This window comes from Odocoileus virginianus, chromosome 23 (genome assembly GCF_023699985.2).
Source record: "Odocoileus virginianus isolate 20LAN1187 ecotype Illinois chromosome 23, Ovbor_1.2, whole genome shotgun sequence".
NCBI lineage: Eukaryota > Metazoa > Chordata > Mammalia > Artiodactyla > Cervidae > Odocoileus > Odocoileus virginianus.
This window is the reverse complement of record NC_069696.1, coordinates 8,961,433-8,988,050: the sequence shown is the minus strand read 5'-3', so window position 1 is coordinate 8,988,050 and position 26,618 is coordinate 8,961,433. Positions and strand designations below refer to the sequence as shown.

Sequence of the window (26,618 nt, the reverse complement as noted above, 5' to 3'; positions counted from 1 at the left end):
CCCTGGGAGGTGCCGACCCCAGCCTACCCCAAATATACCAGTCCGCCCGGGAAGGGTCTGTGGTTAAAGCGCACGATTTCATCTTCACTCGCTTGAGCACACACTCCCCATTCCTCAACGAGTGCTCATTTTTCTCCTTAATTTCGGCCCTCTTTCCTCTAGTTGCGCTATCATCGCATTTGAAGTCGCTGCACTTTTTTGAAGTATTTGTGTGGGGTATTTGCCACTTATTCTTACTGATAATTCCTTAACCGCAAAAGCACCTGTACTTTATGCCATTCTCCCATCTCTAGACTAGGCTCCAGTTTTTCATCTCTAATCCTCCAGAGGTATGACTCTGCTCGATCACTCTTAAATCTTGTGTTGACTTATTTGAAATCTCATATTTTCTCTTAAAAGAAAACTGTGTTGACTCCCCTGTTAAACCAGAATAGGATTTGCTTCCTTGTCTTAATCGTAAAGAACAACAAATCTGTGGAAACACCACCACAGCTTTAACCAGACTAGAATATAGAAAAATTGTGTGAGACAAAACCTTACAAAGCAAGTTTTATTAATGATTCAATTTTAGGAATTCAGTTATTTGTTCCCCTGCCAGAATATTGGAAAACCAGAGTAAGTTAAGGTATTGAGGGCATATGTATCTTCATTCAACAAGTTCATTGAGTATGTACTGAGTCCTGTTGTAAATGGGAGAGATACAGTGATGAGGAGTCAAACACCCGGTAGGGAAATAATACACAAGTCAACAAACACATCAGAAAATCGCAGGTATCAATAAGTCAAAAAAAGTCATGAGACTGAGGGGAGATGGAAGCAATATTAAAAGGGGTGATTAGATAAGGCCCCTATAAGGAGTAGCATTGCAACTGAATCCTTGCAAGGGCCTAAAAGACCCTGTATGATATGCTTCCCATTCATTTTACTGCACTTTTTCCTTTAATGGTACATGTACTTTCTAACTTTTTGTTTGTTTACTCTTTTATTAGATTTATTGCTTCTGTGTGTCTGGCTAAGAGAAGGAATATTTTATTATTCTCTTTATTTTTGACTGTAATGTGCAGGTTGTGTGATCTTTTGTTTCCCGACTGAACCTGGGCCCTCAGCAGTGAAATCTTGGTATCCTAGCCTGGGAATTCCCTATTGTTTTCTTTATTGATAACAAATACTCCTAGAACAGTGTTCGGTCCGTTGTATGTGCCCACTATGTGTTGAATGAATAAATTTGAAGCTTACATGGAGCAAGGGTGGGGTATGGTTTACAAATGTGAGACAGACAGGTAGGGGTCAGATCAGGTGGGGATATCATTGTAGATGTTACTGGAAGGCATTGGAGGGGTACAGTGTAAGGGAGGGGACTAACAGTGACATGTGTGCATGCATACATGTGCTCAGTCATGCCTGACTCTTTGCAACCCCCTGGACTGTAGCCCACCAGGGTCCTCTGTCCATGGGATTTTCTAGGCAAGATACTGGAGTAGGTTGCCATTTTCAGGGGATCTTCCCAACCCAGGGCTTGAATCCATGTCTCTTGTGTCTCCTTCACTGACAGATGGATTCTTTACCACTGCGCCGAACCTGGGAAGCCCAACAGTGATTTAATCTTATTTAAATTTTTGAAAGTTTTTAAACTTTGTTGGAAGAAGGTATTGTAGAGATTGGAAGAAGGTATTGTAGAGATACACGACAGGAAGCAGCAACAATTTGCAAGTTGTTTGCTCTGTGAAGAGCTACAGTGGGGCTCTTCTATTAAGCTATGAAAGCCTCATGTTCTGATCTCTCCTTTGGAGATTTTCCTGGCTGTGTTTATTGGCCATGCCTTTCTGTATACTAGCTCCTGCTGCATAAACTTTTTGTAGACCCCATATGGATTCTTACCCTTCATAATTTTAGTTTACAATGCAATAGGTTGTAATTTCAGTTTAGTTCTGTTCAGTTGATCCACCCATTCATTCATTCAGCAAATAAAAATATTCACAGAACCTGCTGTGTGTCAACTACACCATACTTATCTAGATTAAAAGGTATCTGATATTCTAAGAACTTGGAAAAGTCCCTTTTCATCATTGAATTTACCATATGTAGCAAGAGAGGCAATAGTCAGTTAATGATAATTCCAGTGAATTTTAGGAAAGGAGAAGTAAAGGGTGCCTTGAAGTAGAAAGACTGCCTGGAAGGTAGAGGAAGTCCTCTTAGAGGAAATGGTTTGAGATTGAAGGAGAGACAGACAAAGAAGACTGGATGCAGTGGTATGCTGGTAAATAAAACAAAACAAAACAGCTCTTGGGACTTCCTTGGTGGTCCAGTGACTCAGACTGTGAGCACCCAATGCTGGGGGCCCAGGTTCAATCACTGGCCAGGGAATTGGATCCCATGTGCCATAACTAACAGTTTGCATGCCACAACTAAAAATGCTGTGTACGACAACTGAGACCTGGCACAGCCAAATGAATAAATACTAAAAACAAACAAAACGTGTTCTTAAAAAAAAGTTCTGGTTTGTAGCTTTAGCAGTCAGACTGCAAAATTCCCAAAAGTTTAACAATTGCTCCTGCAAACTGATGCAATTTGTCTCCAGCACTCACACACACTGAGGGATGTGGAAGAAGGTGCCATTCCAGGTAGAGTCAAAAGCATACAGAAGGGGCTGCAGGCATAGAATGCACAGTACACTCATAAAGAAGCCTGGAATGGCTCTCAAGTATGAAGAGAACCAGTGGGATATGAGAGTCTGCAAAGATGTGCAAGAATCAATTGTTCGCATCTTCTCCCAGTTCCATAAGTTGGTATCTTGAAATTGGCCATAATCATCCTATTTATGCCATGCAAATTGGCAAATGCTACAACCAGGGAATCCGTTATCCTCCTAGAGTCAGCTGATAAACATTTACCACTGGTATGAACCAGGCCGTGCAATAATGTTCGGTAGAGCCATGTGAAGAGTTCTGGTCTTTATCCGCAGTGATGAGAAACCACTGAAGGGTTTTAATCAGTCACATGGTCAGATGGGGCTTCCCAGGTCGCATTAGTGGTAAAGAACCCGGCTGCTAACGCAGGAAATATGAGAGATTCGAGTTCGATTCCTGGTTCAGAAAGATCCCCTAGAGGATGGCATGGCAACCCACTCCAGCGTTCTGGAGAATCCCGTGTCCACAGGGTCACAAAGTCGGACACAACTGAAGTGACTCAGCACAGGGGCTTTGTTTGTTTCTCCGAGGCATGTGAGGTCTTCCTGGATTGGGGATTGAGTGTCTCCTGATTGGCAGGCAGATTCTTAACCACTGAGCCACCTGGGAAGGCCCCTGCTTCCCAGTTTTCTTAAGCTGTAATTGACAAAACTGTAAGATATTTAAAGTGTACATCCTGATGGTTTGATACATGTATATATTGTGAAAAGATCTCTCCCACCGAGTTAATTAATACATCCATCAACTCACAAATTTCTTTTCTTCTTTTTTTTTTTTGTGAGAACATTTAGGTTCTACTTTCTCAGCAGATTTCAATTTTACAACACAATGTTATCAAGTATAGCCACCATGTTATATGTTACATCCTTGAGTAAATCTAATCCATTGGTTTCCCCCTTCTATGACTGATAAGATTATCCCAAGTTTGCCAACATGATTTTGTGACAGTCGTCAATGAATGCTTTGTAAAACAAAATACTTTGTAAAACAAAAGTCGCATTTCAAGCTATGAACTTTAGATTTGAAAATAACACACAAACACCAACCATACATTCTTATATTGTTTTATAGTTTATTTTTAAAATGACAGTAACAAATGCTCTTCCCTTGTTGGGGAATGATGTATTTATTTTCCAGTCAATAGTGCCTTAAAAAGTAACAGCATTTTGTCCAAATTGAACTTATATAATTGCACAAAAGTCAAACAAAGCATTAGGAAATGCTCGCAAAGATTGCAGTTCTCTCTGCTCCTCATGAAGCAAACCCCCAAACGCCTGGGTTTCAGCGGAGACCCCTGACCTGAATAATACTGATGCTCACCCCGAGTTCCTCAGGGACACACAGGCAGAGGTGAGAGCAGCCAGGAAGACCCACATGCTTTGTGATAGTGGAATTCTGCTCCACCACTAGGGCTTAATGATACAGTCATGTTCTCATATTAGAATTATTAAGCACTTCAGCTTGAAGTATATTTGTTCAGGCTTAAAACACACCCTTATCAGCTTACAGTCTGGGATACAGATCCCACTTCAGGAAACTAAAAAAAAAAAAAAAAAAATAGAACCACACCATAAAAACCTCTTCCAAGCAAGGTCCTTTATGCTGCCACCCCTAGGCCCTCCTGTAGTTGCTAACATACATACAAAAATAAGTTACATGATCGTTGATCATATGCCAGTTGAGGGATGGTAGGCTCTGACTCAAAGCCCAGCTCTTGTTTTATTGACAGCAGTTACTGGAAGGACTCTGAAGGCACAGCTGGGCTGGTGAAGAGCCGCTGTGCTGTGCCTGTGATCTGACATGGACACAGGACGGGGAGAAGCAGCACCCGCGCACTGTATCTGCACTCTTCCTAATATTAAGAAAGTTGAGGAGGATGTTGGTTATCTATGTCTTAAAATATGTAACAAAGCCCATTTTTTAAAATTTTAATGAGATATACTGTCTTTATCTGGGGATTTAACTTATTATATGGCTTTTAAACCCAATTAACATATAATGTCTAAGGAGGAGTTTTCCTTTACTGACCATATGAGAGTTAATGAAAAGATAACAATATTTTGAAAGAAGACACACGAAGACAGGTGACTTGCTTTAAGTCACCATGAGAAGTACCTTCCTAACTTGGGTACAATTATGGGAAGAGGAGAGTTAGTATTCTACTTCTTAACTGCTGTGTTTCAAATAAAAAAAACATAGTTACAGTTTCTTTATCACAGGGAAAAATAGCAACTCCCGAATACTTTCACAGCCATAAAAGTATGTGGCAGAGGCAACAATGCTCGTCTCCTAGCCTGTTCTTCCCTAATGCAAATATTTTCTTAAATTTATGTTCTAACAGCATGTTTTATACATCTTGGGCTCATATTAAAGGAGGTGAATAGACTAGTTCACTAGTTCCTAAAGCAGCCCCCTATAACTGAAGCTCCCAAATAAACCATCTGCAGGTGTGTAGCCCCGTTCACTCTGCAAACTGAGTTTAACATAACTGCATTCAATGCTGTATGGAGGGAAACGCTAGCCTTTCCCATTGCCCATCCAGTGCTAACGTCCAAGGAGGGAAAGGATCAGAGGGTGTTTACAGCTACTGGCTGGGTTCCATGTTTTGCTTTTATCAGCACTAGAGGAAATCACAGGATGATAACCGGGTGCTGTTCCCCTAACTCTTAACAGGGTAAGCAGAGGATCTGCCCTTGGCCAGGGAAGCAGCTTCAGGGCTGTGCTCTGAGGATCGGTGTGGGAAGAGTCTATAAAGACAGCAAGGATATCTGGGAAAGGAGTGCTCTTTAGATTGAAAACAGACAGGTGACGGTCTGGATCTAGAGCAGACACATACGTACTTTTCTTTCTCTTCCATTTCCTTCCTTATCAAGAATCTAAACACCTTCCAGGTTCCAGGCAACCACATAGTAAGAAAAGCTCAAAAATGTTTTGTTCGATAGCTAGTGTTGCTAGAATCTGGACTGTGGCTCAATGATGGGGCTGGAGAACACCAGTGCCCTGAGGGCTCACGTGGGCTCCTGAACAGGTAAGGCAGGTATGGAAGGTACATACTGGCCACCCACAATCACTGACAGGCGGCTTTCAATGTAGGCAGACTCTGGTGATTAGCTCGAAGTATAAGCATTACACAAAAATCTTACGATATTAGGTAGATCTCAGGAAAAGTGTAGAAGGGGAAGGACCTGGAGAGGAGAGAATTTTCCATAACGCCAACTGGAATGCATGGACATATGTAACCAACATCTTTCCTTATATCTTAACGTTAACCTTGTCTCAGTCATTAATTCTACAAAGTTAATGTTAATAAAGTTGCAGTAACATATAGTCCAAAAATGCAATTTTTCCAAATTTCTAGCCACAGAAAACAAAACAGACAACACACACAATCACACAAGACTCACACAGCTGCGGCACTCCCCAATGGAACACGTGTACAAGTGGCCACACAGAGACCCCCGGAAAGCACACACGCACAGATGCCTGCATCCACCCCTCCTGCACCTGAGACCCACGTGGGCTGCTGGCAGGGTCAAGAGGCCCTACTGCATAGCTGTTCAATGTCCTTCATCTCTTTGGGACAATCTGCAGAAAGGATGAGTGGGGATGCCTCAGTCACCACCACATCATCCTCAATTCGTACACCAAGACCACGGAACCTCTCGGGGGCATCTTGGTCATCCTCCGGAATATAAATTCCTGAGAAGTAGAAGAAAGAAGTAGAATGTTTGGTTCAAAAACGGCAGTGACTGGATGATTTGGGGCAAGTAAGTTAACCTCTTTGTGTTACAATTCATCTGTAAAGCCAGGATCCTAACAGTATCTACCAATAAAAATGTGGAGTGAAAGTGAGATAATAGATATAAAAATGTCTGGTACATAAACTGTCAATAAATGTTGCCTAACATTACTAGAACTATTATTATAGTTATTTTGTGTTATTAGTCTACAAGATCTCTGCAACTACAATAATGGTCATGATTCTGTCACGTGCTAATGGCTCAAACAGGCCACTAAAGTTACTTTATGAGTATTTCAATATATGCTGGGAACTAGTAGATTACATAAATGCATTCTTTCTTTGCCTAACAGTCCCTTGGAAGAAGGGCACTTTGCAAAAATAAGGACATACAGCATTTTATCATGTATTTAAAAAACACTTATTAGAGATTATTAGTTTCAACAACCAGAAGCTGCAGAAATACTCAAGTAAGTCATAAATGTAACTGATGCACATGATATAAATAGGGAAAAAGGAAGACTTTAATGAACATCTGAAAAATTCTAAAAGGTCATGTTTCCCTTTCTAATCATAAAATCACACAGATACCAGGTCTTTTCATTTTAAGAAACTGTAAATTTCCTGTTCTATACTCACAGATGCTGTTCTGTGATAAGAAAAGGACCAGCAAAAGAAAGTGCAGTCAAAGTCTAAGGAAGTGCCAACTTGATTGGACTAAATGGTAAGTAAGGCCACAGATAGCAACATACGCCTGGGCTCAAAGGGGAGCTTAAAAGACGTGTCCCAGCTATAACTTAATTTAAATGTGAAAACCCTTGAAATTTAAGACTGAGATGTGCTTTCGTAACAGAAACAGCATCGGTGTTTAAAACTAACTTTTAGTCTCCATCTTCACACTCCACCATGGCCACTACTTCTCTCCTGCCCAACGCCCACCATCGTTCAAGCTGGGGAACCATCAGACTGCCCGTTCTCTCTGAAGCCCAGGAGAAAGGGTCTGGATACTGAAGAGTGGAATAATGCATGCAGTTCCATGCAGTTTTCAGAGGAGCTGCAACTGTGAATGTGGGGAGTCTGAGAATCTCTGAAGGAAAGTGCCAGGGGTTCACAAGCATCAGCAGCCCACCACAAAAGGAAGACTAGTACAAACTGGTCCTGGCAAGGCAGGGTTAAAAAAAAAGATTTATTTCTTAATATCTACTGATAGAAGTATTCCCCATTTGTTGTTTATTGGAGAAGTCAAACTAAATAAATTGTGTGATGTTAAATAAAAAGCTAAAGTTCCCTTCTACACTGGAGAGATTCATTTTGCTGTTTCTTCTAATTTAATTACATTGGTTTACGTAAGAAGAAAGTGTTTACCCTTCTATCTAACACTAGAATTACGTGTCCCATGGGATGGGAGGCTGTTGGCACCTCCCCTTACCTGGCTCCACGGTGATTACCATACCGGGCTGGAGAGGGAGGGAGCGGGGCATGTCTGGAGTGTCATGGACATCCATCCCCAGGTAGTGGCCAACATGATGCGGGCAGTATTTTCGAGCAGCCTGGAAATGATATGACCACAGTGTTATCAGAGCAATGACCCTTAAGGGAAAAGTTGGGCCTGTGTAAATCCATGAGATATGTGTTAATACTGCCCCCTGCCCTCAACTCTGCCCCTTGTGTCATCTATCCTTGGGCTAATGCTTAGGAGACTGGAAACCGCCACCTCTTGTAGGTAATTCTGCCAATGGCATTCTATTAATAACGAATCCACATTTCTGCTCCTACCATTTCATACTACACACATACTAACTGGGGTTGCCCCAGAAATGACAATGGCAAGTGAAAATCTCTTTTCTGGGGGGAAGGGAGATAATTATGTTAAAACAGTTCTTTTTCCAACATGCACACATCCCTCTCAAGGAGCCTTCTGTGGAGACCCTAAGTATCTCACAGCAGCTTGTGGGTTAGGTAAGAAATGTCATATAACACAGTAATTATGAGGCATTTACCAACCTGGGTACTTCTGTCTGTTAATTAAAGATTTGTTGGCATGAACAGGGGGAATTACAGCTTCTTCCCTACTGATAAAAGAAGCCCTGTCAGTCTTAACTTGGAGATAAGAGATGTCTTACTGGTCTGTCTGGCTTGACCACCTGGCATCTTAATTTAAAACTGAGTCTTTAAAGTTTTCTTCAACACTATCATACTCTGGATGCAGATGAAGTTCACTAAAGACATGGCAACTAAGGATACTGTTAAAAGTCTCAACAATGTTACTGAAGCCACACACATTTACTCTTCGACCCCTACTTTTTCAAAATCATTAAAAAAGAATTAAAGAGTTAACCTCTCCTCTGTTTTATGTCCTTTTCTACCCTGTCTGCACCAGACTTCTTTTTATGTTTTCTGAAGACTGAGCTAGTCACACAGTATCAATGAACTTCATGTGCTGCCATCTTCTGGGAGAAAGAAGTACTGCGCCTTTTGTTTTAATCTATGTTCAAAAAAGTCCGTCTTAACAGGTGAAGAATCACAAACTCCCATTTCTAAATCGAATTAGCTTTACATAGGATAAAACCCAAGCAGCATTTCAGCTGTTCTTAATAACTGGTGTTGAAGGAAGTGAAGTACCTTGAAGGGATTCTTCTCCTTAATGTTCTTCGTGATCCCCAGCTCCTTTAGCTTCTGGCCTATCAATGTCAGCATCATGCTGTAGACGTTCTCCAAGCTGGTTCCAGGGCAACAGAGGGTCAGACAATCTCTCTGGACTTCGAGAACAGCTTCATAGAGCTCTGCCTGAGGTGCCGTGAACCTGGCAACAGGGAAATCCAAGAACAAGAATTTGGAACTGTCTGATATTGCAGGAAGTTTTCTTCTAAGTTTGATTAGAAAAACTCTCAATGGTCAGCAGATAGACATGGTGAAGTGAGAAGATGCACCCAGCCATGAATGCAGTTAGAGGGCCACACCAGGCTTAACTTGATCCTTCCCTTTTTTTTTAACCATTAAAAAAATACAAATACAAATACAAACACAAACAAAACCAACCAGTCAGCCAACCAACCAACCAAAGAAAAAAACAGTCTAAAGATCTACTTCTTACAGGCAAAGCAGATGTCATGGGATAAACTAGTCGGTACTTTGGCTACTAGTAATTTACTAGTTTCTGTGTGTCCTTAGAATAATCATTTCTTCAGCAGTAATGGGGGAAAACTCTAACCACTTACATCTTACCCATTACAGCTCTTCTTTCAAGGACAGACTTTAGCTGCAGTTTCTGCCAGCTTTCAGAAAGCTCTTTGGTGTCTTCACACACTTGTTTTTATTTTTATTTTTTTAGTTTTGGTTGCACTGGGTCTTTGCTGTTGCAGGCTGGCTTTCTCGAGTTGTCGAGTGGCGGCTACCCTGTTGTGGAGTGCAGGCGCCAAGCGCACGGCTTCAGCAGCTGCAGCACACAGGCTCACTAGTTGTGGCGCACAGGTTTAGCTGCTCTGCAGTATGCGGAACCTTCCCGGAGCAGAGCTTAAACCTGTGTGCCCTGCACTGGCAGGCAGATTCTTATCCACTGTACCACCAGAGAAGCTCTAAATGCTGTTTTTAATATTTTGTCCAGATTCTGTAATTGTTATCTGTGGAGGGTTAACTGAGCCAAACTATTCTACTGAAACCTAAATACTATTTTTGCAATCAGAAAATAAAAACTTTATTTTTTAAAAAAAAGTGTGTGCACACGTTAACTAGGTGTCTTTATGTGCCTCATCCTACGACATGATAAATAAAGCAGTCTCAGAAAAGAATCAGGAGCTTTGTAAAGGCAGTTAACCTGAGCTGGAGGGACCCCGTATATTTCTTTAGTTCTTTATTTCAAACATATCCATTTTCTAACTCATATTTCTAAGAAGCGGTGGGATCTGTAGCAGCCCTACCTGCCATTGACAGGCCAGGTACGAGTGATGTCACTCACGTAGCAGGAAGACTCACAGCCTCCATCCAGCAGCACCATCTCCCCATCCTGGAACAAGAATAAGACAGGTAAACGAAGGTGACTTTATGACTGTCAGTTGTATCTTCTAACTTAAACTCTTTATTCCTCTCATTCAAAAAAAAAAAAAGTTCCAATTTAAAGGAGACTAATCTTCTCTGGTTCCTTCTCACAAGAAACAGCATCTAAGTGAATTCATGTTGGCTCAAGAAAGACGGCACTGTTGAGTGGTTAAGTGCGTTGGCTCTTGAACCATAGTGCTTGGGTTTGAATTACTAGAAGCGAACATTAGCACATCATAAATGTTACCTCTGTCACTATTAATTAAAAAAAGAACCTATGTAAGTTGGTATCCAAGGCCTTTATTCACATATAACTTACCCATTTAACTTTAGAATGTCACTCCCTCTTTTGTTCTCCATCAAAACATATGGTGGGAGCAAAAAAAGAAAAAAAAAACCACTTTGCGTAAATCACTGTTTTACCACTTGTCACGCTATACTGAAATTTTGTTTATGCCTTTGAAGACAGGCCATATCTTATTCATATTTAAATAAGCACAGAACTTGGCACACATTAGAATAATGGTCAGATAAATACATATATAATGACGACAAGAAGAATGAATATGTTTTTATTTCTGGCAAAATGTAGAATAAATTTTAGAAAACAACTCAGTTCTGAATAAAAATATATTCTATGAAATGTTGACATTACATCATGTAAGAGATGCCTTAAAGACTTTTTTTCTTTGAATAAAGACAGCCCAGAATGGAAACTAGAGCTGGGAGTGATAAGGTAAATATTACAGTATATAGGAAAGAAAATGTCTGCAGAATGGGGAAGATGAGCAGGAGATTCCTTCAGTAAACCAGGACATTCACAGGGGATAACAGGGCCCTTGGTCATCAGGACCCACTTCACTTCTGACAAAAGCATATGCAAATAATATTTAGAGGAAATGGCCCCCAAATTTGGGACTGCACAATTTCCCCAAAATAACAGCAAGCAAACATGAGCTCACAACCAGAGGCTGTCACTGTCAAGCACACGAGGCAGTAGGTCACTGTCAGTGAGAGTCAGCAGGAACAACAAAGACCAAATTCAGATCTTCCAGAATTCCAGGTAAGGGAATTATCTGGAATTCATGACAGAACTGCTGTCATGAAATGTTTAAAGAGATAAAGAATGGAATCACAAAGATTAACAAGCAACAAGAGACAACTAAAAAATAACCATGTGGATTCGAAGGGAATGGAGATAAAAATAACTGCTGAAATAAAATACTAGGTGGATGGCTGAAGGAGTAGGTTAGACAAATGAAAAAATTTAGTTTCCTAGAAGAGAGACCTGCCAAAATCCCCTAGAATATGACAGAGACAGACAAAGCCAATGTAAACATGAAAGAAAAGTTAGCTTACTGAAAACAGAAAAGAGGTTTAACCTATCAATACATCTAACTGAAGTCCTTGAAGGGGTGAACAGAGAGACTATAGAAGAGATGATATCTAAAGAAATGTCTGAGCATTTCCTAGAATTGATAAAGACACGAATCTACAGATTCAGGAAGCAAAAAGTATCATAATGAGGACATGTAAAAATAAATTTGTACTTAGAAATACAATAAAACTGAGAAATAGCAAAGAAAAAGAAATCTTAATGTAGCAAAAAGCAATTTCCCAAAGTAAAATAACAATTATTTTCTTTTCTAAAATCAGCAACACTTAAAGTCAGAAAAGAGAGTAATAATATATTAAAACTGATGACTAAAAATAACTGTCAATCTAGGATGGTTTTCTCAGCATAGCCATTTTTCAAGGATGAGAATGAAATAAAGCTGCTTTGGCTAAACGAAAGTGGAACAAATTTATCGGCTATATACCTTCATCTAAAGGATGTTGAGGTGGAAGGAAAGTGGTCCCAGAAAGGCTGTCTAAGAGGTAAGAAGGAAAGAGGAACATGCAGGTAAGTCTGCTTAAAGCATGTCAGAGAGGGCTCTGCTGTGACCTATTCCCGACAGCTGCACGTCGCTGTGGTCAGCCCTGAGGCAGAACCATGAGCAGCCTGCAGTCTCTCTGACCACAACCGTTCCAGGTTCCTACTAGCCAGTCAACAGCAGAGCCCTTCCAATGCCCTGAGTTTCTCGTGGCTTGTTGATAACCTTGCCCGCTAACTTGAATTGAAAACTTTCAGATAACAGAAGCCAGACTATGACCTACAGGTTTTCGATCATTTTCCCTTATTTCTTACTTGGTCTAGTAACAGCAATATGTCTTCTCGCCTTATAAAGCTAGATTTGTGCTTATCCTCTAGTTTTTCAAGAATGAATACTATATTGTTTAGGAACAGGTACCCTGGTGGTAAAACTGTGAAAAAAAACCCAAAAAATGGTTCAAATAAAAGTCAGGATGATAGGCGATAGAAAGGGAGATGTGCATGTGATTGCCTAGAAGCTTCTAAGGTTCAAGTAGTGTTCTTCTTATCCTTGATGGTGGATACATGGTTGTTCATTTTATCATTATTATTTTAAACAGTATATTATATTTATTGTTTATAAAATGTCATAAATATGACTTTAAGAAAATACATGGAATATAATGAAAGTGAAATATTAATTCTTAAATAATCATAATTAGAAAAGAAAAAAGGATGAAAAATAATGAATTTAGGAAATTCCCTGGTGGTCCCATGGTTAGGACCAGGTGCTTTCAATGCCCAGATTTGATTCCTGGCCAGGGGACTAAGATCCTATAAGTCACATGTCACAGTTAAAAAAAAAAGAGTTTAGCACCTAATTTAAGAAGCTAGAAAAAGAACAAGAGAATGAACATAAAGAGTAGAAGAGTAAAATGAAACACAGTGTGGTAAGATAATTAGCAAAGATAAAATAGCATTAACGATATGTGAAGTTGACTTCAACAGACTAATGAAAACCCACAAACCTCCGCTGAGATTTCTTTGCACAGATCTTAAGTGTACAGAATTAAATTTTGTCAAATGTATACACCCAGGTAACCATATGCTCACGCTTTTACCCAGTCAACGCCCCATCAGAAGCAACCACTGATCTGATTTCTATCACCATAGATGAGTTCTGCTTATTCCAGAACTCCATATGAATATATGAATAGAATCATATAGTTTGCAATTTTTTTCTTTGAGATCATTTGTGCTGTTGGTAGTGCTGTGGTTTGCTCCTTTTTCTTAAGGATATACCACATGGCAACTTCCCCATCTAATATCCTAGTTAGATTCCTGGATTGCTATGGGTAAACTGGCTATCAACATTCTTGTACAAGGCATCTTTGGGATATATGTTTTAATTTTTATTGGAAAAATACCTACAAAAGAAATTGCTGGTTCATAGGGATATGTATATTTACTTTTAAAGAAACTGTCTATTAAGATTTATTAGGAAAAAAGAGAAGGCAAAAATAGTTCAAGACTGTAAAAAGGTACATAAAGGAAAACAAAAAGCAAAAGGAAAGAAGGAGAATGTAAAACGGTAAATAACTCCAAACACAAAAGATTAAAATGTAAGATAATACTATGAATAATTTTAAAAACTTGGACAAAATGCTAGAAAAATATAATCTACAAAACTGTTTCAGGAAGAATGAAAATATAAATTGATAAAATCACTTTGGGAACGTCTGGCAGTTTCTTTTTTTTTGGCCTCACTGTGTGGCATGCAGAACTTTCTCAATCAGGGATCAAACCTGAGCCCCTTGCAGTGGAAGTGCAAAGTTTAAACCGGGAATGTGGTGGTCCACTTCTACCAAAGTTGCAAATATGCATACCCTATGACTCAGCAATTCCACTATTAGGTGTTCCTTAGGCAACCTTGATCACAGAATATTCTTCATAATGGTAAAAACTCAGAAAATACATAAATGTCCATCTATGGATATTTATCACATAAAGAAATTAAAACAGAAAAGCTTATAGTATTTATTCATTTAAAAATAATAATAAACCCATTCATTACATGCTAAAATAACATTTTTAATGAAAATAACCTTTTCTAACTAAAAATATTGTTAGAAAAGTGGCACTGCTTTACATTTTTGCAAATCTCTATTTAGCATAGATAAATAGAAGACAGCTAGAGTCTCATATTTGCTTCTGCATTCAATTTGGAGTGATGTTTCATGTCATAAAACCTCTGGGATACTTTACAGTTGAGAGACAATAAGAGTGAAAAAGAGCACGTAACATCTTAGCATTCTTCTGAAAATAGACTGAACTTCAAAAACCACACTTTACCTGCTATTCTACACTTCAGCAATTACAATGAACAAACTATAGTGGTATGCAACAATATACTGTTGTATGAAAGAAGACATACATAGTATTTCAAATACATAAAGTTCAAACATAACTAAAACCAAAGCAAATAATGTAAAACTACTTTATTAATTGTAAAATAAAAAGGAAAGCAAAGACATGATCACTGTCAAAACTGGGAGAGCGGTTACCTATTAGGGAGAGGAGGGGCGATCACAGGGAGGGCAGAGACCACAGGCAGTAAGCCTCTTGGGGGGGGCCAGTAAGGCCCTATGTCAGGGATTGGCAAGGTTCTCCTGTAAAGGGCTAGACAATATTTACTTTGCAGACCATACTGTCTCTGATGCAACTACTCAACTCTGCCCATGGGTTGGGGGTAGGGGAGCAGAAATCACTGTGTTCCCATGAAACTTTATTTAAAAAACAAAGTGGAAAGCTGGATTTGGCCCAGAGGGCTGTAGCTTGCTGATATGTTTTATTTCTTGATCTGGGTAATGGTTACATGAGTCTTTAAAATTACCCATTAAACTCTTCCTTTATGGTTTAAGTACTTTCCCAGTAGTTGCATTTTACAATTAAGAAACGTAAAAATAAATAGAAAGTCTCAGTATATTAAAGAAATTGAACCATAGTTAAAAGGCCCACAAGAGATAATATCAGGCCCAAGTAATTCCACAGGACATTCTAACCAATTTTCAAGGAACATTAATTCAAATCATTTTATAATATTAAAAAATAAACTGACTGACTCCTTGACGTGAAAACCAGAAAAAGACAGCAAGAGAAAATTACAAGACAATCTCACTCATGTACACAAATCAGAATATACTAAACAACATATGAGCAAGTTGAAACCAGTTATGCCACAAGATAAGATGCTTAACTTTATTGGTAATAAAGGCAATGGAAATTAAGATCACAAAGAGACCACAATGTCTTATTCCAACTAAAATGATAGAAATTAAGAAGTCTGATAATAGCAAGGGACAGAGAGAATATGGTCAACAGAATTAATTATACATATATGCTGGTAAGAGTGTAAACAGATACAAATATATGGGGAAAAAATTATTTTATCTTGCTTGAGTAAAAAGAAAAGTTAAGCTCCCAAAACTACAATATAGCAGTATGTAATTTTTATATAGTTCATAAAGAGGCAGAACTAATTAACATTGGGGAATGATGTCTATATGATAAAACTATTTTTTTAAAAAAACCCAAGAGAATGACAAACAAAAATTTAGGATACTGCTTAGTGACCTTTGGGAGGGAGGCTGTGGGATGGCAGAGCATAAGGGTATGTAAGTAGATTGAACATATTCGCAATGTTCTTGAGTCACTGGTTCACGGGTATTCATTAGAAAAAAAAATGTGTAATTTACACGTTTGCTATATTCATTTTTTTGAATTTACTGTAAATTTAAGTAGATAATTAAAAGTAGACTTAATAAAGGAATATAAGATTCTTTACTTGTAACTCACTTGGGAAGAAAACCACTTAAAATGTAAGTTCCCTCACAGCTAGTAAGCTATTGGTAAAATCTGCCTGCTCCCAAAATAAGCTTGGCCCGTTGTTGGCACAAGACCTCAGTGAAGGAGTTTTACCACATGAAATGAGCAGAGGATTTAGACTAGAATAGTTGGCTCTGCATTAATGAGTTACCTAAAGTTTCTTTTCTTTTTCTGTTAAACAGGCATGTTAATAACTGCTCCTATCTCACAGTGCTAATGTGAGGATCAAAGGATAGCACGTCTGTAAAAGCATTTTATGAACAAAGGGCTTTATAAACGGCAGTTAGTTTGTGAAAGCTGAAAGTTAGGGGGCTGTGAGGCTACAGCTGTTTCCTACTAAGGCATCTGAACCCAGAGGCAGTAGCTACTGAAGGGGATCTACGTACCTTGATGAGCTGATTGTTCTTCACATAGTGCAAAGTGTTTGACCGGTTACCTCCAGCAACCACAGGTGGGTAAGCTAAGATGTCTGCACCACGGGCCCGGCATTCAAACTCAAACTGAAAAACAACAGCAAAGTATGACAATGCAGGACTGAAGAAAGGATTTCCTTAAGGCTGCCCCAGTCTAGCCTCTCTTCAACAGCCCACAGCTCCATTCAAGTACTTAAGTCAATACCGGAAAACGAATCATCACATGTTTTTAACCAAAGTTTTATGCTATAATTTCAGTCCATTTCTTTTATTATCACCCCAATACTGTTATTTTCTTCCAAGTGCTCTAACTTTCCTATGATTTTCAAACAGTTAAGTCCTGAAGAGAGCATAGAAAACTTATGATCAGGATAAGTACAGAGATACAGTCTAGATACTTTACATGTTACTTTTCTTATTTAGGTAAACACTGGAATACAGCTTGCATTTTTAACAACAGCTCTAAATTACCAATTTCAACTTTCCAAATAGCTACCAACCTACATGTTCTGGAAATATGAGAAAGGATGCTAGGCAGATGGTAAATTCTAATTTCGTTATATCTTAGAATGAAGCTGGAGACTGGTTCATATCTGCTATTATCCACAGAACCACCTCAGATTCTCTGCCTTTATATTTACCTAAACACTATGATTCTTCTTAACTCCCACTTGTGAAAGTCCTTCCTTCTTAATCTGTTCTTTTCAATTTTCTCCATTTAATTGTGAAAGAAAGTAAAAGTCACTCAGTCGTGTTGACTCTTTGTGACCCCATGGAATAGTTCATGGAGTTCTCCAGGCCAGAACACTGGAGTGGGCAGCCGTTCCCTTCTCCAGGGGTCTTCCCAACCCAGGGAACAAACCCAGGTCTCCCACATTGCAGGCAGACTCTTCACCAGCTGAGGCACCAGGGAAGCCCAAGAATGCTGGAGTGGGTAGTCTACCTCTTCTCCAGCGGATCTTCCTGACCCAGGAACTGAACTGGGAGTCTCCTTCATTGCAGGCAGATTCTTGACCATCTGAGCTACCAGGGTAGCTCTACATATTTTAGACTCATCTAATAAATTACCAGTGACATTTAAGAACCAAATCCTCTTCATGGATACCCTGGTCATGTCCATGAAAGCCAACTGGATGCCATATGCAAATCAAGAAAGTACATTTGCCTCCGACAAAACTTCGCCAGGCATTTAAAGCTCACCTTAGCATAAAGAAAGCCTTCTTCCACAGGGGCTTTACTGGCAAACATGGTCTCTATAAAAGCCTGCAAAGAGAATGAAAGAAGAAAAAAACATAGTCCCATTTTAACTACGTTGCTTATCCAAACATTCAAAATACTGGAGCTCAAATGAAAAACACAGTTCTCCCAACTTTGTTGACCTGAAGTTATGGTTTTGTGAACATGATAAAACAGTTTTCCAAAGGGGAAAATATTGCTTTCCGGAATAGTTGGCTGATGAGACTTAGTGGAAGAGCATTCAACCTTCCCACTTAGAATATACACTCTATGCTAGAATAAGCTACATGGAAACACATTTGTCATTTATGTTTCAAAATGCTTCTACAGCCTTAGAATATACGAAATTATGGATTGACTGGTCCAGCCTACAGCAGGTTTCCCCAACCTTGGCACTATCAACATTTTGGGCCAGGTTATTCTTTGTTTGGGGGCTATCCTGTTCAATGTAGGATGACAGTAGCATTCCCTAAGTGTGATAATTAGATGTTGCCAAATGTCCCCTAGGGGATGCAAAACTGCCCCTAGTTGAGAACCACCAGCCTACAATAAAAGTAATTTAATAATTGGATTGGCTAATAAGTTCATTTGGGGTTTTCTGTAACATCTTATACAATGTGCCTTTGGTTTTATTTTGTTTTAGCTCCATTCCCCTCAAACCTAGGTTTTCTTCAACTCTATCAGGAATTTATGCTCTCTTGTATTTAATGTATCCATGTAAGCTAATCAAAATCCTTTTTGAAACAAGGCCCAGTGAGGAATTACAAACACGTATGTTTACAAAGATAGAAAACACGACACACATATAATGCGGATATCACAGAGAATTACTGGGTTGGCCAAAAAGTTTGTTCAGGTTTTTCTGTAAGATTCTTTTTTTTACCCTTTTCTTAGTGTAACTATTCTTAAGGAAACTATTTTGCCCAAATATCAAAAGTCTTATAGAAACATTCTAGATTAGAATGTTGGGAACCCTGAAGGAATATAATCACTGATAGCTAGAAGTTGTTTATTAAGAAAAATAAGGGCAAATTCTCTGTTGTCATTACTAAATTGGTAGATTAAAGGAATTACTAGACTTAATACTTCTAAAATGGCTTCCCTGTGGCTCAGACGGTAAAGAACATGCCTGCAATGTGGGAGATCCAGGTTCGATCCCTGGGTTGGGAAGATCCCCTGGAGAAGGGAATGGCAACCCGCTCCAGGATTCTTGCCTGGAGAATCCCATGGACAGAGGAGCATGATGGGCTACAGTCCATGGGGTCGCAGAGTTGGACATAACTGAGTGACTGACACTTCCACTTCAATACTTCTAAATTTTAGGACAACATTGCCGAGCACTGATCCTGGTCAAGGTCTGAAGTATGCTGGTTAATAGCGCTGAGAGGAGTTTCCAAGCAGTCTGTTATCAGCTTATCAGTATTGATAACAGTGAAATTAATGGTTTGTTCTTGGGTTCCCTGGGACCTCTGAAGGGCTTTGCTGCTTCATAGCAGGAATACACCACCATGATCAAAACCCTAGGATCCCTAGCTGAGATTCCTGGGGCTGCCTGGTTCCGAGGCATTCTATGTGTGTATCTGTGGTTCCAGAGCCTCCGAGAAAACGCATCTTCCCCAGCCCTGACTGAGGGAGGAGAACAGGAGCCTGTACTCTGGACCTGGCTGATGGGTTATTGTTGTTGTTCAATGGTTAAGTCATATCTGACTCTTTGCGACCCCATGGACTGTAGTGTGCCAGGCTCTCTTGTCCTTCACTGTCTCCCCAAGATAAATTCATGTCTGTTGAGTTGGTGATGCTATCTAACCGTCTCATTCTCTGCTGCCCCCTTCTTCTGCCTTCAATCTTTCCCAGCATCAGAGTCTTTTCCAATGAAGCAGCTCTTCACATCAGGTCGCCAAAGTACTGGTACTTCAGCTTCAGCATCAATCCTTCCAATGAATATTCAGGGTTGATTTCCTGAATCAACTGAAAATTTTGACTGGTTTGATCTCCTTGCAGTCCAAGGGACTCGAGTCTTCTTGGCAGGACAATCTGAGAGCATCAATTCTTTGGCGCTCTGCCTTCTTTATGGTCCAACTCTCATATCCGTATGTGTCAGCAAAGTAATGTGTCTGCTTTTTAATATGCTGTCTAGGTTTGTCATAGCTTTCCTTCCAAGGAGCAAATGTCTTTTATATTTCACGTCTGCAGTCACCATCTGCAGTGATTTTGAAGCCCAGGAAAATAAAATCTATCACTGCTTCCACATTTCCATCTATTTGCCATGAAGTAATGGGACCAGATACTATGGTCTTAGTGTCTGAATGTTGAGTTTCAAGCCAGCTTTTTCACTCTTCTTTCACCCTCATCAAGAGGCTCTTTAGTTCCTCGTCACTTTCTGCCATTAGAGTGGTATCATCTGCATATCTGAGGTTACTTCCTCTCGCAACTGTGATTTAGCTTGAGATCATCCAGTCCAGTATGTTGCATGATGTACTCTGAATATAAGTTAAATAAGCAGAGTGACAATATACAGCCTTGACGTACTCCTTTCCCAACTTTGAACAATCCGTTGTTCCAAGTTCAGTTATGTTGCTTCTTGACCCACTGTACCCTTATACTGTACCCTTCTCCTTTAGTAACTCAAGACTCATAAGCACTACCACTGTCTTTAACAACTGACCTGTTTAACTGCCATTTGTTAGTATATCTGGCATCTAAATTCATTATTCTTTTTTTTTTAAACCTGATATGAAATTTGAATTACATAAAATCAACCAATTTAACAGTGAACAATTTGGGGAATTCTCTGTGCTTCCACCATAGGGGGTATAGGTTCGGTTCCTGGTTGGGGGACTAATAGCCCACAAGCTGCGTCTCGTGGCAAAAAAAAAAAAAAAAGTGAACACTTCAGTGGCATTTAGTCTACTGGCAATGCTGGGCAGCCTCCACCTCTGTCTAGCTTAAAACATTTTCACCACCCCAAAAGAAATGCCCTCGCCAGTAAGCAGTTAATTTCCCCATTTCCCTGTCACCCTAGCTCCTGGCAAGCATCAATCTGCTTTTGGTTTCTATGGATCTACATATTCTGGATATTTCACATAAATGGAATTAGATAATGTGTGGCCTTTTGTGTCTGGTCTGCTTCACTTAGGGTAATGGTTTCAAGGTTCATCAATGTGGAATGTATCAGCATGTCATTCCTTTTCATGGCTGAGCAGTATTCCACTGTGTATATATATATATATACACACTATACTACATTTTGCTTATTCATTCATTCATGGATGGTCATAAGAGTTGTTTGCACCTTTTGGCTATTGTCAATAGTGTCTCAACTTCCCTCATAGTTCAGTCGGTAAAGATTCTGCCTGAAATACAAGAGATCTGGGTTCAGTCCCTGGGTCAGCAAGATCCTCTGGAGAAGGAAATGACAACCCACCCCAGTGTTGTGGTTTTTTTTTTCACTCCAGTATTCTTGCCTGGAGAATCCCATGGACAGAGGAGCCTGGCAGGCTACAGTCCACGGGGTCACAAGAATTGGATACTACTTAGTGACTAAACAATCGCCACCATTGTTTGAGCACCTGTTTTTAATTCTTTTGGGTATATACCTAACAGAAGAGCTGTCAGGTCATATAATGATTCCTTAATTTTTTTCAGGAACCCCCAAGTATTCTCCACAGTGACTGAATACTTCTACTGGTCATGTACAAGTAAGTAAATGTTGCTCAGTCATGCCTGACTCTTTGAGACCCCATGGACTCTAGCCTACGAGGTTCCTGTCCATGGGATTTCCCAGGCAAGAATACTAGAGTGGGTTGCTGTTCCCTTCTCCAGGAGGTTTATTCCAACCCAGGGATTGAACCCAGGTCTTCCACATTGCAGGCAGATGCTTTATTGTCTGAGCCACCAGGGTAATGTACAAAGGTCCCAATTTTTCCACATCCTTGCCAACATTTATTTTTTAAGATTTTTGTTTAGTTATGGCTGTGCTGGGTCTTTGTTATCGCGTGCGGGCTTCCTCTAGTGCGGCCAGCGGGGGCTACCCTCTAGTTGCGGGGCAGGGGCTTCTCATGCTGCTGGTTTCTCTCGGTGCCCAAGCTCCAGAGTACAGGCTCAGCAGTGTGGTGCTCAGGCTTAGCTGCCCCGAGGCATGATCTTCCCTGACCAGGGACTGAACCCATGGCCCCTGCACTGGCAGGTAGATTCTTTACCACTGAGCCACCAGGGAAGCCCAACATCTGCTATTTATTTTTTAATAAGGTATATTATTAGGTATGAAGTGGTATCTGATTTTGATAGGCATTTCCCAAATGGCTAATGATATTTTAAGCATTTTTTCAAGTGCTTAGGTCATTTGTATATCTTTGGAGAGATGTCTTCAACTTTCACTCATTTTATAATTGGGCTGTCCTTTTTTTTCTGTTGGCTCTGCCAAGAGGCTTGCAGGATCTTAGTTCCCCAACCAGGGATCGTGGTCACCCTCAGCAGTGACAGCGTAGAGTCCTAACCACTGGACTATCATGCCATTTCCTTTTTTGCTTTTGAGTTGCAAGAATTCTTTACATATTCTGAATACTCGACCTTTATCAGATGTATGACTTGCAAACATTTTCTCCCATTCTGGAGGTCCCCTTTTTACTCTCTTGAAAAATGCCCTTTGAAACACAACTATTTTTAATTTTGACCAAATCTAATTTATCTATTTTTCTTTTGTTGCTTATTTTGGTGTCATATCTAACAAATTCAAAGTCATAAAGATTCAGCCCTGTATTTTTTTCTAGGAGCTTTATATACTTGTAGCTCTTGAGGTTAGGTGTTTGATCTATTTTGAGTTAATTTTTGTATATGGTGTGAGGTATGGGTCCAACATCTTTACTGCGCATGTGGACAATTGTTCCAGTGTACCTGAATTATTCTTAAAATATATGGTTAAGGCATTATTTTGAAAGAAAAAGAAAAAGGATGATTCTGATAAGAGGGATGAAAATAAAACTCTGAGCTTGGGTGACTGCCAAACCACTGCTGGTCTGAAGTAGTACTAGCTTTTAAATCAGTGGAATCTGAAAAAGATTCTGAACCTTAGCAGCTAGCATAATGGACTGGAAAGGAATCGCAAGCTGCTGGCAGGCGTGGCTCTGGTCTGAGAAGGCTCCCTCTTCTTCAGACTTCACCCACTGTGGGCAGCAGGTGGCGCTCCAACCAGAGAAACTCGCGCCACTGTTGACTGACTGAACCAGCGAGGCTTCTGTGACGCGCTGCAGCTAAGATAATTCAAGCACGGCACACTGACGGAGGACAAAAAAAATCAGACCCTTATCTAGTAAGGTTAGTATGCAGAATACTACGTAAAGAACTCCGCAACTGAAAAACAAAAAGATAAACAGTTCTATCAGAAAACAGGCAGAAGAGCTGAATGGACATCTCTCCAAAGATGATTATATTAAGGTCCAATAAGCAAACAGAAAGATGCTCAATACGTGATTAGGAAAACGCAAATCAAAAGCAAAATGAGATACTATTTCTTTTGCGTGTGTGTGAAAATTATTTACTTATTTATTGTAAAGTAATTAGCCTCCAACTAATAAAAATAAATGGAAAAAATTTAAAAAAAAATAAAAGAAATAAAATTCCATGAACAGAGGAGTCTGGCAGGCTACAGTTCATGGGGTTGCAAAGACCCGGACATAACTGAGCACACACTCACATATGCATACTTCAATAAAATAAAATTGTTTTTAAAAGAGAAAAAAAAAGAAAAATTATTTACTTAATTTATTTTTGGCTGCCCTAGTCTTCGCTGAGCGTGGACTTCCTCTAGTTATGGCAAGTGGGGCTACTACCTAGTTGCAGTGCGAGGGCTCCTCACTGCAGTGCTTCTCTTGTTGCGAGCCCCGGCCCTAGGGTGCCCACGCTTCTGCAGTTGCGGTGCATGGGCTCAGTAGTCATGGTTCACTGGCTTAGATCCCCCGGGGCAGGTGGGATCTTCCTGGACCAGGGATTGATCGAACTGATGTCCCCTGTATTGCAAGGCAGATTCTTTTTATTCCACAAGGAAGACTCTTAACCACTGGACCACCAGGGAAGCCCAAGACACCATTTCATTTCACATCCATTAGAGTGGCTATCATCAAAGCAAATGAACAAAACAAAACCCTCAAACCAAAATACGAGTGTCGGTGAGGATGCAGAGAAACTGGAGCCCTTGTATATTGCTGGCAGAAACGTCAAATGGTGAAGCCACTATGGAGAACAGCTTCAAGGGAGCAATCAATGGGTGACTTAAAAGGGAAAATGTAACATAATTTTGTGCGTGAAAAGATGCTTAAAGCAAGGCAATAGTATTTCTCTTAGCCTTGACTCAGAAGCCCCTTGGGGTGGAGGGCTCTGATGAAATCTCTTCCTCTTTTGAAGAGCCTAAACAGATCTACACAATAGCCAACCTAACAAACACACTTCCCGGAGTGACATACATCCTCAAAATGGACAAGAGATGAGAGCTCTGTGTTTGACTGTATGAAACAATACAAATGTAGCTAGTTTTTGGGTTTTTTTGTTTTTGATTCTCACATCATAGGATGGTTCTATTATAGAGGAGCTATGTTGGGAAGCAACCTGTGGGAATATTTAACAGGTTGAACTTGAAAAACACTGATTAATAATAATCTACATGAACATTATGTAGTCATCAATTGTAATGATGGTTTAAAACAAGTATCACAATATGATGGTAGAATGTCATCTACTCTATGTTGATGAGATCAAAGGTTTGGTCTCTGTGAGAGCTGTTACAGAGCAGGAATATGCCAACGAGACCAAAATCCAAAAGTCCCTAGCTGAGATTCCTGGGGCTCCCTGGTTCCAAGGTGTTCTATGCATGCATTTGTGGTTCCTGAGCCCCAGAGAAAATGTACCCTGCATGGTCCTTACTGAGGAAGGACAACAGGAGCCTGCACTCAGCTTCTCTGGACATGACTGTGAGATAGCCATTGGCTGTGATAGCTATTCTCACGTTAATGCTGTTGGTAAACTATGCCCTTCTCCTGTAATAAACCGATAATTTGTAAGCATGGTCATTTTAGGTCCCATGAATCTACTTTAATAAGCTCTGCCACTATTATTGTAATTATGATAAGGAAAGGAAATAAAATGAATTAACTTAATGTTGTTCCAAGGAGAAACAATTAAGACCATGGATAAAAAGATATAAGAAGGAGATCTGATTTGCCTTCCTAAGTACTGCACAAGTCTCTAGACACACTTGGTAAACATCAAAGCAGAAGCTAAATGTCCATGTGCCGTGAGACTACTGCCCTGGGTACACAACCTCAAGGTGCCCACTGAACCCTAAAAGCTGGACTTTTTTAATTTGGGAAGAACTTTCTCAGTAGGAACCATACCTGTGATGTCAGCTTCCCAGCAACCTGCATCCGTTCAACTTCTGCAGGAGATTTGATCAGCCTGAGGCGCTGTACCAGCTGCTGCACAGCCCGGACCCTGTTCTTGCTCCTGGCTTTGACCTCTGCCAGCTGCTGCAGGTAGTCACAGTGGAGCTGTTTGTGAGCAGGCCTCATCCAGTCATACCACAGTGTATGTGTCTCAGCTTGAAACAGATTTAAAATAAGACAGCAACAAGAAATACCACCTGTCATAGACTTGAAGAGTCAAAACTATTTTAAAATGTGTAGTATAAACTCTAAAGGGTTGAACACGCTCTCTCAGGACCTGAAGGAATGGGTCATAAGTCATTGGGAAGGCCCTTCCTGAAAATGGCAAGATATTCTGAGACTGGATATATGGTTTTTTCTGCCCTCAAACTTCAGTGTTTTTTTTCGTAAAGACAATAGATGAACCTAGAGCTTTACTCAAGCTTTGATTATTTATTAACTGTTCAACAAAAATTGTGACAATTGTTCTCCACACCACAAGTCAGCTAGAGGTATTGTTAAATAACTGAACACAGAAGGACAGAAAAAGTACTCAGCTTACAACCTCATGGTTAAAAGTGCACCAGCCTTAGTTTCAAACAGTCTCAGTACTGGTGAGAGGGGGTCTCACAGCTGATTATCCACATTCATCCAGAATACCTGTCCTCTTTCATCTGCCATGTGTTCTCATTACAGATAACCACAGTTCACCTTTCCACTTTGGAGACCCAAGGAAATGGCTGATTTTTGCTCCAGACATAAGATAAGGCACACCATGAAAATTTTTTCCACTTACACCATGTCTCTATTTGTTCCCCCCCCCCCCCACCTTTCTATTTTCTGACAGAAACCTATGAGTAGTGTTCCCAACAATTTAAATCTGAAGATTTCTATGTTTCATACAATGGACTTGGGACAGAAGAGGGGAAAAAGCCCTAAAGATTTTGATTGCATATGCATTAGTGATATAATCTCCAAAATATTTTCACTTTTTAAAATAAAAATGATTTTAAATGTAGACTACATGTAAAACTGATCTTACTTTGAACAGAAATTTAGTTGCTGTAATTTTTAGAAAGTAAAACAACCATGACTATTTGCTGTCATTTTATAAAATCATAGGCCAACATTTTTAGGCTTTTAAAACCTTTTTAGATTTTAAACTTTCAATCCAGGATTGTTGGAAGCAATTTTGAAATCCTCTTTTAATTAGAGAATGACTTCAGAAATGTTTATAAATCTTACAAGAATATCAGACTGAAATTTTACAATCAAATACCTTATTTTGTCTAAAATCATTATTTTATAACTTGATCATCTATCTTATTTACCAAATTTGGCTCTAAGTGACTTTTAGAC

General features: G+C 39.8%; 1 protein-coding gene across 3 annotated transcripts in view; it reads right to left on the bottom strand.

The window, feature by feature from the left end:
* Positions 1–3,739: 3,739 nt before the first annotated feature.
* XPNPEP3 (X-prolyl aminopeptidase 3) overlaps positions 3,740–26,618 on the bottom strand; it is a 42,006-nt gene continuing 19,127 nt past the window's right edge. For all 3 annotated transcript variants that reach the window (XM_020876920.2, XM_070453407.1, XM_020876922.2), the window contains exons 4-10: positions 25,233–25,435; positions 17,812–17,874; positions 16,585–16,698; positions 10,344–10,429; positions 9,049–9,229; positions 7,856–7,976; positions 3,740–6,386 (exon numbers count right to left, since the gene is read on the bottom strand). In XM_020876920.2, the coding sequence (XP_020732579.1) occupies positions 6,220–6,386; positions 7,856–7,976; positions 9,049–9,229; positions 10,344–10,429; positions 16,585–16,698; positions 17,812–17,874; positions 25,233–25,435 (935 nt within the window). In that variant the 3' untranslated portion in view covers positions 3,740–6,219. The remainder of the gene's footprint in view (positions 6,387–7,855; positions 7,977–9,048; positions 9,230–10,343; positions 10,430–16,584; positions 16,699–17,811; positions 17,875–25,232; positions 25,436–26,618) is intronic.